Here is a 13,183-nt window from a genome sequence, read left to right on the forward strand (position 1 = left end):
AAGTTCACCTGGGCCTTTCCTCCTGAACTCAGAGAACAGCTGAACTCAGAGAACCTGAGAGAACAGCTGATCAGCCTTGAGGCCAACCTTTGTTTGGTGACTGATTTGGTAGGCTCTCTTTCTTTCCTTTTTAAAATATGTTTGAAAGCATGATTTTAAGAGTGAAATTGTAGAAAACATGATGTATTCTTTTTAGGTCATAGCATTAAATCAAAGATGTGTGAGATAATGGTTAAAATGTGTTATCTGCTGGAGGGGATGGTGGCCAGTCTAGAAAGGTAGATAATTACAGTTACATTTCATGTTCTATTAAATGTTTGTGTAAAGGTTCCTTTTTGTATAATGTATTGTTTATTTTTAGTTTTAAACGGACACTAGAGGAGCCAACCACTGTTTTTCCCACGCTTATTAGATTTAGTGTGTTTTTTTTAAACAAATCAATTGACTGGGCCATTTTCTGTTTAATTTCTTGTGGGGCTTTGTGTTATGCCGAAGGGGATGGTAGAGTTGGCTTCTTGCGTGCAGATCTTATTGTGTTGTTTGAGTCACCTTAGCGTGCTGTGCGTAGGTAAATTTGATTTGATTTTGGTGCAGTGGTTTAGTCATATTTTGCCTACATATTCTGTGACAAATTCCTCTATTTACGCCTAACTCAACACTGACCTCCCCGATGGTGCAGTTTAGCCCCACGTATTTTTATTTTCCTGTTCGGTTGTTTTGATTTATGCATTGATTTAATAGCGTAACGCTGCAACGACCTCCAGCCCTTTACCCCGCTGGGTCATCAGTCTATCCCCCTGAGCCCCAGTCTATGGACTCCGGTTGCCCGGAGCCTCATCTCCAGCCCCTGGAGCCCTGTTCCCAGTCCGATCTCCAGTCTCTGGAGCCCTGTTCCCAGTCCGATCTCCAGTCTCTCGAGCGCCGTTCCCAGTCCGATCTCCAGTCTCTCGAGCGCCGTTCCCAGTCCGATCTCCAGTCTCTCGAGTGCCGTTCCCCTCCTGGTTCCCAGTCTCTCGAGTGCCGTCCTCCCGACCCCCAGTCTCTAGAGTGCCGTCCTCCTGACCCCCAGTCTCTAGAGTTCCGACCCCCGGACCCCCAGTCTCTAGAGTTCCGACCCCCGGACCCCCAGTCTCTAGAGTTCCGACCCCCGGACCCTCAGTCTCCAGCGCTCCGTCCTCCGGACCCTCAGTCTCCCCAGTCTGCCAGGCCGGCCATCCCTCCTCCGGACCCCATCCACCCACCCGGTTGTGGACTCTGACTCTCGGCCTCGGAGGAGTTATAGTTATAGTTGCTCGTCCTGTTCCCGGTTTTCCAGTCTGCCTGTTCTGCCTTTTCCTGCCGGATTTTCCCCCTCGTCTTTTGTCTTGTCCCTGGATTCCCTGTTTTTGGTTCATTAAAGACCTTTTTTTCTCTACACCTGACTGTCTGCGTCTGAGTCCTCATCATGCCCCGTGACAATATGTATATATACGTATATATGTATATATACATGTATACGTATATATGTATGTATACGTATATATATATATATATATACGTATATATGTATGTATACGTATATATATATATATATATATATATACGTATATATGTATGTATACATATATATATATATATATATATACGTATATATATATATATATACGTATATGTATATATGTATATATGTATACGTATATATATATACATATATACGTATATGTATATATGTATATATGTATACGTATATATATATATATATACGTATATGTATATATGAATACGTATATATATATATATATATACGTATATATATATACGTATATGTATTTATGTATACGTATATATATATACGTATATATATATACGTATATATATATATGTATACATATATACGTATATACATATACGTATATATATATACGTATATATATATATATATATGTATACGTATATATATATATATACGTGTATATATATATATATACGTATATATACGTATATATATATATATATACGTATATATACGTATATATATATATATACGTATATACGTATATACGTGTATATATATGTATATGTATATATACGTATATGTATATATATATACGTATATGTATATATATATACGTATATATACATATACGTATATATATATATACATATACGTATATATACATATACATGTATATATACATATATATATATATACATATATATATACATATATATATATATATACGTATATATATATACGTATATGTATATATATATACGTATATATACGTATATGTATATACGTATATGTATACGTGTATGTATATGTATATACGTATATGTATACGTGTATATATACGTATATGTATATATACGTATATGTATATATACATGTATACGTATATGTATATATACATGTATATATATATGGGTGTATATATATATATATATATACACTTTCAGCGCCGCAAGCCGTATGCTATATAGTCATATTTTATTGGAGAGAAGGCACACATCTCTACTGATATGTCCAGCAACTCACACCAAAACCATCTAGATTGATGAATAGCACCACGGGTAAGAGGACAATGTGTTTTTGATTTTGGGTGAACTTTCACTTTAATCATCCAAATATGAATATTTGTATAAAGCATTTACACTGAATCACTGGGTGTGGCATTGTATCTCATATTTCCATGTCACTGAAATTGCTCTCGTTTCAGGCCCAGAAATTCCACTGCATTTCCAGCAAGCAATTTATCCTGCAAAACAAAAGAGTACACACCATGTTGACTACTCGATTGGACTTGCAGTTAGATTTTAAAACGTATTAATTCACGCGCATACATTTTGAAAGCAGAATCAAAGATATTTAGAATGGCTTATTAAACATTCTGCCAAAGACTAATAGTACTGTGCCTTTTGCACTACTGCTGATAAGCATGTTCTACCTGGCTATGTGTTACACAGCAGTACTGAGGCAGCAGCACTGTCAAAATGAAGGAGAGGAAAATGTTACCTTCAGTGTGTCATCAAATTCATCCATCGACTCAATCAGGGATCCAGGCTGCAGCTCTCCCAGCGGGAATGGATAGTCTGTTCCCAACATCACTTTATCCTGAAAGAGGAATACATGCACGTTAACTTGGAAAACTACGCTATAGCGCTAAACATGTAGTGAACATCCACAGTATCTATACCCACACACTCTCCACGATCAAAACTGGCAACATTGTTCTCATTGTGTGTGTGTGTGCTGAATACAAGCTCACTTTTCCAATAACATCAATGAGCAGCTTCAGGGAGATGGGATCGTGAACTAGGGAGTCGGTGTAGAAAGAACCGAGGTATTTCCTCGGACTGATCTTGTTGTCCACTGCACACAGGTCAGGGCGGACTTTGTGGCCGTGTTCAATTCTGCCAACAGTGAATGGAAAAGAGCCACCTGTAATCAGATGAACATGAGCAATAAAGGTCAAACAGTATCTGTAATTGAGCATCAAGTAAGAAAAAATTAAGTTGACACTTGTATTACTCTGCTGTGACATCTGATCTTTACCTCCATGTGCAAAACAAACTTTCAATTTCGGAAATCTCTCCAAGACGCCTCCGAATATCATCGAGCAAATTGCCATGGTTGTCTCTGTCGGCATGCCTTTGGGATGGAAAAGACAACAAAACATAACCTCTCCTTTCTAAAATACATTCATTAAGTGTCTTATTATAAGACAATATAAGTGTCTTTCAAAATATTCCTATCCTGATTAAAAAATATTTAAAAAAAAATCTTGATAAAAATAGCATTTCTTTCATATGGGGGACCAAACCTAGTCGGATTAGTGTTGGGAAAAATCTAAATGACTACTTATTATGCGTTTAATAAGTAGTGAATGTTATACATTTAACAGAGGCTCATGTCCTCTGTAGTGTTTAAGAAGCAGTTGATTGCCGAAAGAACACTTCAGCTGTTTGTCCTGAATAAGAATGATAATAAACTTGTAGAAAGCGTCAATACTTACGCAGGGCTGATTTGCGACCATGATTTATGAGAAAGTGACCTTTGTACTAGAACGAATTGTTAAAGTGTCCAGATACGTAGACGCCTGTGTGAAACGCAAAATGTGTGTGTGTTACCCTGTGCCAGCCCACTGCATGTTGTTTACTTAGTATAAATACCAGAGACTCGGAGACAGATCTTGGAGCGGTCTTGATGTACATTCTGTATGTGAATCAACCCTGTCTCCTTCTTTAACAATTAGCAAGACTCAACTCCAAAGACTAAAGCGCGCAGGAGGCTTAGCTTTACCCAATTTTCTCTTTTACTATTGGGCATGCAATATCCAGAAGCTACTTCACTGGTTTGAAGACAGGCCAATTGTGGGAAAGGCGGACTGGGTACAAATAGAATTTTCCTCCTGTCGGCACCACCTCGGCTCAGTGGTCTGTGCAGCCCTGCCTCTTCTTAGCAATAACTTGAGTACAAACATAATAGTAAATCACACAATAAGAATATGGGCTCAGTGTAGGAGACATTTTGGGCTGCAAGGAGCCTCCACCCGCTCCCCCATCAAATTTAATCATATGTTTATTCCCTCCTGTACAGATAACGCATTTACTCTATGGTTTGATAAAGGGATCAGATCAATCCATAATTTATACATAGAAGACACGTTTGCTTCATTCTCCCAATTATCACAAATCTATGATCTACCAAGGAACAATTTTTTCCGCTACTTGCAGATCAGGAGCTTCGTACGAAACACGTTTGACTCATTTCTGAACAAGCCCATGAAATCTCATGTTGACAACCTCCTAGAACTGAACCCGAACAGTAGAGGATTGATATCCCAAACTTACGAGCTCATTAACAATATCAACCCACACTCCTTGGAAAATTTAAGAATGGCCTGGGACTCAGATCTGGGAGTGGTTATAACAAATGACCAATGGGACTCTATTTTAGACTTGATATATACATCATCTCCATCCGCTAAACACAACTTAATACAGCTAAAAGTGGTACACAGGGCTCATTACACTAATGCTAGATTGGCAAAAATTTACCCTAACTCTGATCCGTTATGTCCTCGATGTAAAGGCCAGCCAGCAGACTTGTTACACATGTTTTGGCTATGCCCGAAACTCTCCACCTTTTGGATAAGTATTTTTAAAGCTTATAGTGAGATGTTTGCAGCTCAATTTGACCCGGACCCAATTTGCGCACTCTTTGGCTTAATACCAGAAGACTTCCGTGCCCGTTTACCAAATAAAGCCAATGTGGGCGTAGCCTTCACAACACTCCTTGCTCGACGTTTGATCCTTCTGAGATGGAAGCAACGTGCCCCCCCATCGTTCTCCCACTGGGTCAAAGATGTCATGTATTTCTTGACACTTGAAAAAATTAAATATACGGTTAAATATAAGGTTTGGGAGTGTCCTCCCAAACCTTTCGTAAAGTATGGAGACCTTTTCTAGAATACTACGACTCCTTACAAGAACCTCTCAACAAAGACTAATGTGGATCCCCTATCCGCCCCATAGCAACAGTGAGCAGCCCCCCCTCCTCTTTTCTTTTTTTTTTTTTTTTTCCTTTGTATTTTTTGTTTGTTTTCTTTAGCTATTAATCATTACATTTTTTACATGTAACTTCTCGCTATTATTTTTATTTTCCAAATTGCTTTACTTTGCCTGATCGATTAATGCAATTATTTGATATTATGTCTGCATCTCCGTCACCTGAATGTACCTGAATTTACCTGAATGTATACGTTCCATAGCCTGTAACCCTGCATTGGGTGGGTTGGGTGGGCAGGGTCGGGAATGAGGTTTTAAATTTCAATCTGTAATTGCCCTCAGACATGTGTGAATCCTCTTCCCTGGTGGGATAAAAACTGTGAAAATCAATAAAACATATTTACAAAAAAAAAAAAAGTATGAATAGTCAGTCATCAGGTCTGAAATCGGTTAAAAGATTTAAATAAGTGGAAGTGGAAAATGAAAATATTACATTTTATGTAAGGACATCAGAGCAACTTTTTTTAAAAGGCACATGGAAAAATACGATATTTGGATTTGATGACTTCATCTAACATTTTAGGAAATACTGTAATGTTGGACTTGCACTTTTGCCAGTGTTCTGTTTTTATATGCACAGATAACTAAACATGGTTCAATTTCAGCCACAAAGAAGTTACCTTAACAAGAAAAGTGTATTTTATTTTCTATTAACTTGAGGGAGGGGGGTGTTCAATATCTCCTGTTCCTACTCCATCTCCCTCACCTACCAGCCAGGGCAGCCAATACTTAGCCATCCTCCCATCTGTCTGCATGTCCCACGGGTGGACAAATATGGAGCAGCCCAGCTCCTCCGCTGCCTGCATAGAAGACACACCGCAAGATCAGCAATTCTATGTGAACGAGAACTTCACCCTCTGAATACAAAGTGTAAAATCAGTCAAACCAGTGAACAATTTGTAACTACCAGAAACATGTATACTGCAATATTCAAAGTCTCACAGCATAGAAAGGAAAGAGTTCAGCGGCGTTGAGGTCCCAGTTGTTGATCCGTGAGCCAATCTGCACCCCAGGGAAGCCCAGCTCCTTCACACAGCGCCTCATCTCCAGCACGGCCAAGTCGGGTGCTTGCATGGGCAGAGTGCCCAGACCCACAAACCTCTTGGGGTGACTGCGCACTGTCCGGGCCAAATCGTCATTTAAAAGGACACAGAGATCCAGTGTGTCATGAGGTTTGGCCTGCAAAAATAAGATGAGAATAGGTAAATATATCTGAAAGGTATAACCACTTCTATGATGCCCATTTCTATAATGCATTATAAACATACTTATAATGCGTGTAATTGCATCTTTTTTGCAAGGGTCATAGTGTATTATTATTGTCATAGTTTTAATGCTCTATAATGTTATTATAGGTCACTTAAAGTGGTCACTGTAGTTTACTTTACTTAAAGCAAACAATGGCCATTTATAATGACTTATAATCACATTATAATGCCTTCGAACAGTGATTTAATATCTATTACAACAATGGGAATTATAATGTGATCCTTGCAAAACAATGTCAGTGAGCAATTTTGAAGTAATATGATACTTGACATTATTAGGCCTACTGAAATGCTTTATGATTATTGTTATAAAGCATGATCAATATTTATGTGTGCTTATCATTTACTCAGTGCTATTAGCAAATTATAATGCATTACAAGTATGGGCATCATAGAAAGTATTACCAAATACAATTTGAATAATAAATTCTTCATCCTAGTGTTGATGCTTCTCTGGCTGAAGAAGGATAAAGACAGTGAAGCAGCTTTGCAGACAATAAGCCGCTGTGGTGTTTTAATGTAATTTTTCTCATGTTTCAGCAAGAATGAACAAATGCAACTCACAGTAATTTGGGGGCGTAGTAAACCGCACAGCAATAAAACATAACAGCTACACCGTTTTTGATCCATGTTGCTTAATTAATGTGCGCTTACCCAGTAACTGAACATCACAGGAACAGTGGAAAGGGCCTGAACTGTGACTCCTGAAGGGGTTAGAAACAGAAAGGCATCAATGAGATGAAACACTGTGGCACTTGTTGGTGTCTCGCATATCTGTGCATGTACCATGTTGATCCATGTCCCATATGCGTGCGTCTGCATCCCAGCAGTTCTCTTGAATCACTCTGAACAGCTTCCCATCCTTCATCATGTCTGCTTCGCCCTGAAACACAACATGATCAGCAGTCACATCCCCCATGTTGATGTGACTGTGATTAAAAATGTTCCTCCACAGAGTCCGGACACCTTGGCAGCATACATTGCTCTTGTTAACTATTTCATTTCCAGCTTTCAAGCTGACTTTTTGGGGGATTTCATAATACTTCAAAACCACATGATGGCAGCAGACAGCTGATTCATGGAAAACGTACGAGATGTGAACTGTCATTTACACCTGACATTCAAAATGTCTTTATAGAGGTGTATTCAAATGCAGACACAAAAAACACCTGGACAGTGTTTTCCCCTGTCAATGGCTGTAATAAAAAAAATCTTGTGCATCTACACCTGTGTTACAATGCGACCTGGAATCCTCACAGATCTTGTTCTAACATTGGCATCAAGACTCTAACAGATGCTCATCACCAGACACGGTTTACGGTTGAGTGCATCAATGTGTCACAGTCAACCATCCGTCCTTATGTGCGGTTCGCTGGTGCCAAAAGCTCAACCAATGTCGGCCACGGAAAGTTGCATTGGCAGCTGCCCTGCGTTGTTCTGCTGCGCTGCGGTGGTATTCGAAGGGAATCTTTCTGCTGATGCAGTGGCACCGTGCTGAGTCCTGCAGCTGCTCACATGTCGAGGACTTGAAAAGGTCCACAGGGTGGGGGTGCAGCCGGGGGAAGGTAACTTGCTGTGCCCTGCGCATTGTGTGCAGTACAATTGCATAAGGGCTTGTCTACCCTGTCTGTGCATGCATACAGGAAAATAAACAGCAGCTCACCTTGCAGTGATGGTGAAGCTGGACAAACCCATCATATCCATACCTCTGAAACACATGCAAAATAGTTATTATACTTAATAATTGAGTGGGGTTTTCTTATACCACATACTGGAAAACAAATTGTTTATTATCTTACATCTCTGGTGTATTTAATTTAGATGCAAAATCTGTATAAAAGTAAACATAGTTTGGTATCCAACGCGCGTCCTGCTGTGGGAAAGCCTCAATTGTGTTATCCCATCTGCCAGGGGTTCAATCTTCATCCTTCAGGACTATCCACTCCAACGCCCTGGATAACTCAAACTGAGTGCCATCTGAGGCCGTTGAGTCCTTTGCATACAGATGATGTCGCCAATGATCTCCGTGAGCAATGCAGCCAGCCCTATTTCATATCCCTACACATCCGCAGCACAGTGTGCTTTGTTCATGCCACAGAGAAGCTGCAGCTATTTAAAATGTCTTTTATACACTTGTTTTTTAAAAGTGTCAGTCTTTGTCTTGAAGTAGTTATTTCTTGGAAACGTGCTTTCAATGAAATGCATGCGTACCAGCTCAACAGTGGAGTTTATTTGAGTTAACCCTGATGTTCTCTTTTTGGGTTCTGAGTAACTAAGCCCTCTCAAGCAGCTCAGACAAATAGGTATTATTGTATTATCACCTTGCTATTTCATCAAAGTGAAGCGAGGACAAGCTTCAGAAGTACATTTCTTTGTCTGTGAATGACTTTTTGGCTCAGTTTGTGCAAAGGGAAAAGCTACCGCTTCAATACTACTTATCTTCATTTGGGGGTTTTATTTGTTTGGAAGGAAATGCAGAATTGTTTTTGCAATTATTAATAATTAATAATAATAATAATCCCATTCATCATATGATATGGATATGAAGAAAGACTCAGTGGTGCAATAAATCGAGACTCACAGAGTTAATCCTAAATGTGTCACTTCTGCTTATATAAGCCTTTAGTTGTTTATCAAACATCATGCAGAAGTGGTGAAATACAGTATTATTTCAGTGTAACACGCAAAGTTTTGATTTAACCCCCCCCCTGCAGAAAAAACCCACTGGCCTTGCATGTGTTCAAAGCCAAAACATCTCAAGAAGCAGAGAAGCTACTTCATAACTCATTATACGGTAACATGAATAAGACAGGCATGACTTGTTATGTTACAATATACATTTCCTGGGAAAAAAGAAAGACCATCTCTGTCTGGCACTGAACATGTCAAATCATTAGCCAAGGCCAGGCCTCCATAGTAACAAACACATACGAGCAGGAACAGATAACAGAAAGAACAGGGCAGAGCAAGGCCAAATCCACCTATTGATTAAAGTTTAACCATCCATACTGAAAACAGATTTATGGAGTGAGCTGTTAAACTCCCTGCTGACACTCCAATGGGAAAAGCATGTACACTTTATTTTACTGGCTTTTAATTGCATTGAACTGAAGGAGAAGCTCCTGCGTGCTGCAGACCCAACCAACCACACATTGTGTGGATTTACTCCGGAGGCTCCAGGCTGTAAGAAAAACCTCTCAGGTCCTCAATGACCTCGCGTCTCTCGGTGCCTACCTGCTTCAAATTGGGCCACTCCTTTGGTAAAATATGATTATGGATGTCAATCTTCATCCTTATGATTACCCTCTGGAAAAACAAGGCTGTCTGCTGCCAAGGATCACTTGCTGTGAGCGCAAATCTAGCAAATTCACTCTCCACCCTCCGGCCTCAGCCATAACCCAATGACCGACAGGTGACTGCATGGCTGCTGCTGGGACACCCTGGTCATTCATTACCTAGTCTGTAAGACAAGCAGAGAGTAATCATTAGTCTGTGGAGGCTATTAAACCTAGTAGGCCTACGATATAGTTGATACCCTGAACCATTAACTGATAGGCCTATTACAGCCTCAAATATTATTCGCTCCCTACCCCAGTTCAACCATGAACACACACACACACACACACACACACACACACACACACACACACACACACACACACACACACACACACGTACGTTTAAAGCAGCATTACTGTGCAGCTGACTGCCTGCACAGGAGGCATTTGCATTATTATTACCTCTGGCGTTTGCTCGCGGTAACTATAAGCTGCTGCACAGTTAAAAATCACTGACCCACAGAATGTAGAGCGAACTAAAATGTGCATTTTCTAAAGACAATGTGTGTGTGACAGCTGCAAGCTGTTAGGTGCTTCTGCAAGCTGCTTATAAACACCAATGTTTTACATCTTTTAGTGCCACCTACAGGTGAAATTGTATCAAATGCTTCAGACTTTACAGAATTTTGTTACCATGGAATATTACATTCAAGAGATATGGCAGTTAATAATTACTGTTACTAATACTAAGTTTTATTTATTAAATGTGAACAGAATTGAAGGAAATAGACGGAACCTAATACCTCAAAGCAGAAAAGAGAAAAAACTTCCGATCAGTCATTACAAATGTGTCTATTTTTTCATCTACTTTGTTTAATTGCTTGATAAAAAATAGCCTTTCAGTTAGTTCTCCAGTGTAGCCATAAAAAAAAAAATTCCGGACGACAATGCCAAATGTAATGAAAGTAAAAGGTAAAATACGGATGTTGCAATCTCCAAAATGAAATATCAATATAATGTCACTTAATCAGAGTTGTGATGCTATTGCTGAATGAAGCGCTATCTGCAGGGGAGAGAAGCAAAGTTGAAATGCAGGGATTGTAGTAGGCTGGAGCCAAAACAGAATTACACTCAACCTGTGAAAACATAAACCTGTGCAACAAGCATGTACGTGCACTCACATAGATCGTGTATGTACGCAAATACAAAATCTCACACATAGATACTCACTTGATGAAGAGGGGGCCACTGCTGTTGCTACATCCAGTCGTGAGGGCACCACCGATATTGCTCAGAGAGAGAAGGGTCATGCTTCATTTCATAACATGGAGAAAATACAAACATAAACTGTTTTAAAATGGGAATTGTAAATCAATGCAATAAAGGCTTCTTAGTTTGCTCAGCTGGTTTTAATGGATCACCGTGTGCCTCACTTTTCATGCGTTTCCCGGAACTCCCGTATAAACCCCCGTATATGCGCAAGCGCATTAGACTGTCATATATGACAGGAATAACCTCAGAAAACTTGACACAGCAGAGCATAACACAAACTACACATTCAACATAAATAACTAAATGAACAAGTACAACACAAAAGGGCATGGAGAACAAAATGGGCTATGGAATGTAGCGTAATACAATATAAACACAAACAAATGAATTAGTATTAAAGTATTAATTATTAAATTAATCATTATCCATGTGGGGCTCTGTGGAGCTCATGGCAGGTTGCTACATGTCTTGCTGTCAGTCGACAGCAGTCCTCCCTCTCTCCCAGTAGGGTGTAGCAGGAATGCTCTTATTATTTCTGCATCGGTCCCATAAGAACCCAATTTTTCCTGAAAGAAAAATTATAGGGGATATAAAACAGACTTAATGGACCACATGTAACACAATTCTGAAAATATTTTCTAAATACTACCCCATAGTGCCAAGGATCTGAAATGTTACATATATGTCCCAATTGTCACAATCAGGCTTTGCCTTGGGTGTTTTGTGTGTGGTTTTCTGTAGCTCCTCACTTCCTTCACCTGTCCCTAATCAGTTCATTCAGTGCGCCTGCCAGTCACACTCTCCCTCATCAGCACAACTCTCCTCACCTGTTCTAGTCACTATTTAAACCCCTGTCTTTCACTCACTCACTGCCAGATCATTGCTTTTGTTTCCTACCTACCTGCCCGTTTTGCTCTTCCTGTTCCAGGTTTCCCAGTCTGTCTGCCCTGTTTTTGCCCTGCCTTGTCCTGCTGGATTTCCCCCCCTTGTCTCGTCCTTGGATTACCTGTTTTTGTTTTGTGAGTTATTAAAACCCTTTTGTTCACTACTCTGACTGTCTGCATTTGAGTCCTCATTATGTCCCGTGACAGAATGATCCGGCCTACAATGGACTCAGCAGACCACGGTTGGGAGTGCTGTTCCCCTGAGTGGTACGAGCAGTTCAGGGGAACCCGCCTGGCTTTTGGTGGGCCTCGGCGTGTCCAGAAGGCGAACCGCGACCTGATGGACAACCAGCTCAACCCTCGAAGGAGACAGAGGAAGAAGGGTCAGACTCCCGCTCCCGCTGGGCCGCAGCGATCCCCCGCTCCCGCTGGGCCCTCCAGCCGCCGCCACCTGTTCCCCGTCTGATCTCCAGCAGCCTCTGGAGCCCTGTTCCCCGTCTCCAGTCTCTAGAGTTCCGTCCTCCTGACCCCCAGTCTGGCCATCCCTCCTCCGGACCCCCTCCACCCACCCGGTTGTGGACTTTGACTCTCGGCCTCGGAGGAGTTATTTCCCTCCTCCGGGCCCCCACCGCCCTCTCTTGGAAGACGTTTATGTTTTGGGACGTCTGGAATCCGTCCCTTAGGGGGAGGGTACTGTCACAATCAGGCTTTGCCTTGGTGTTTTGTGTGTGGTTTTCTGTAGCTCCTCACTTCCTTCACCTGTCCCTAATCAGTTCATTCAGTGCACCTGCCAGTCACTCTCCCTCACCAGCACAACTCTCCTCACCTTTTCTAACGATTTATTGAACCGGGAAGTCCGAATCTGTCAATATCTTTCTAACTTTACCTAAGTCAGCTTACCAATCACTTCGTTCAGGTTCTCTGGCTCTCC

At 40.7% G+C, this 13,183-nt stretch overlaps 1 protein-coding gene across 1 annotated transcript; it reads right to left on the reverse strand.

Moving 5' to 3' along the window:
- Window positions 1–2,675: 2,675 nt before the first annotated feature.
- On the reverse strand, window positions 2,676–10,270 carry acmsd (aminocarboxymuconate semialdehyde decarboxylase). Its single transcript, XM_076081928.1, has 10 exons — window positions 10,053–10,270; window positions 8,482–8,526; window positions 7,605–7,701; window positions 7,473–7,522; window positions 6,493–6,729; window positions 6,257–6,350; window positions 3,536–3,631; window positions 3,249–3,421; window positions 2,996–3,094; window positions 2,676–2,738 (listed from the first exon to the last, which is right to left on the reverse strand). The coding sequence occupies exons 1-10, from the start codon at window positions 10,107–10,109 to the stop codon at window positions 2,676–2,678; spliced, it is 1,011 nt and encodes a 336-aa protein (XP_075938043.1). The 5' UTR covers window positions 10,110–10,270.
- Between the last annotated feature and the right edge of the window lie 2,913 nt (window positions 10,271–13,183).

The sequence above is a fragment of the Anarhichas minor genome, unplaced genomic scaffold, assembly GCF_050575085.1.
Source record: "Anarhichas minor isolate MPS153535 unplaced genomic scaffold, ASM5057508v1 ptg000087l, whole genome shotgun sequence".
NCBI lineage: Eukaryota > Metazoa > Chordata > Actinopteri > Perciformes > Anarhichadidae > Anarhichas > Anarhichas minor.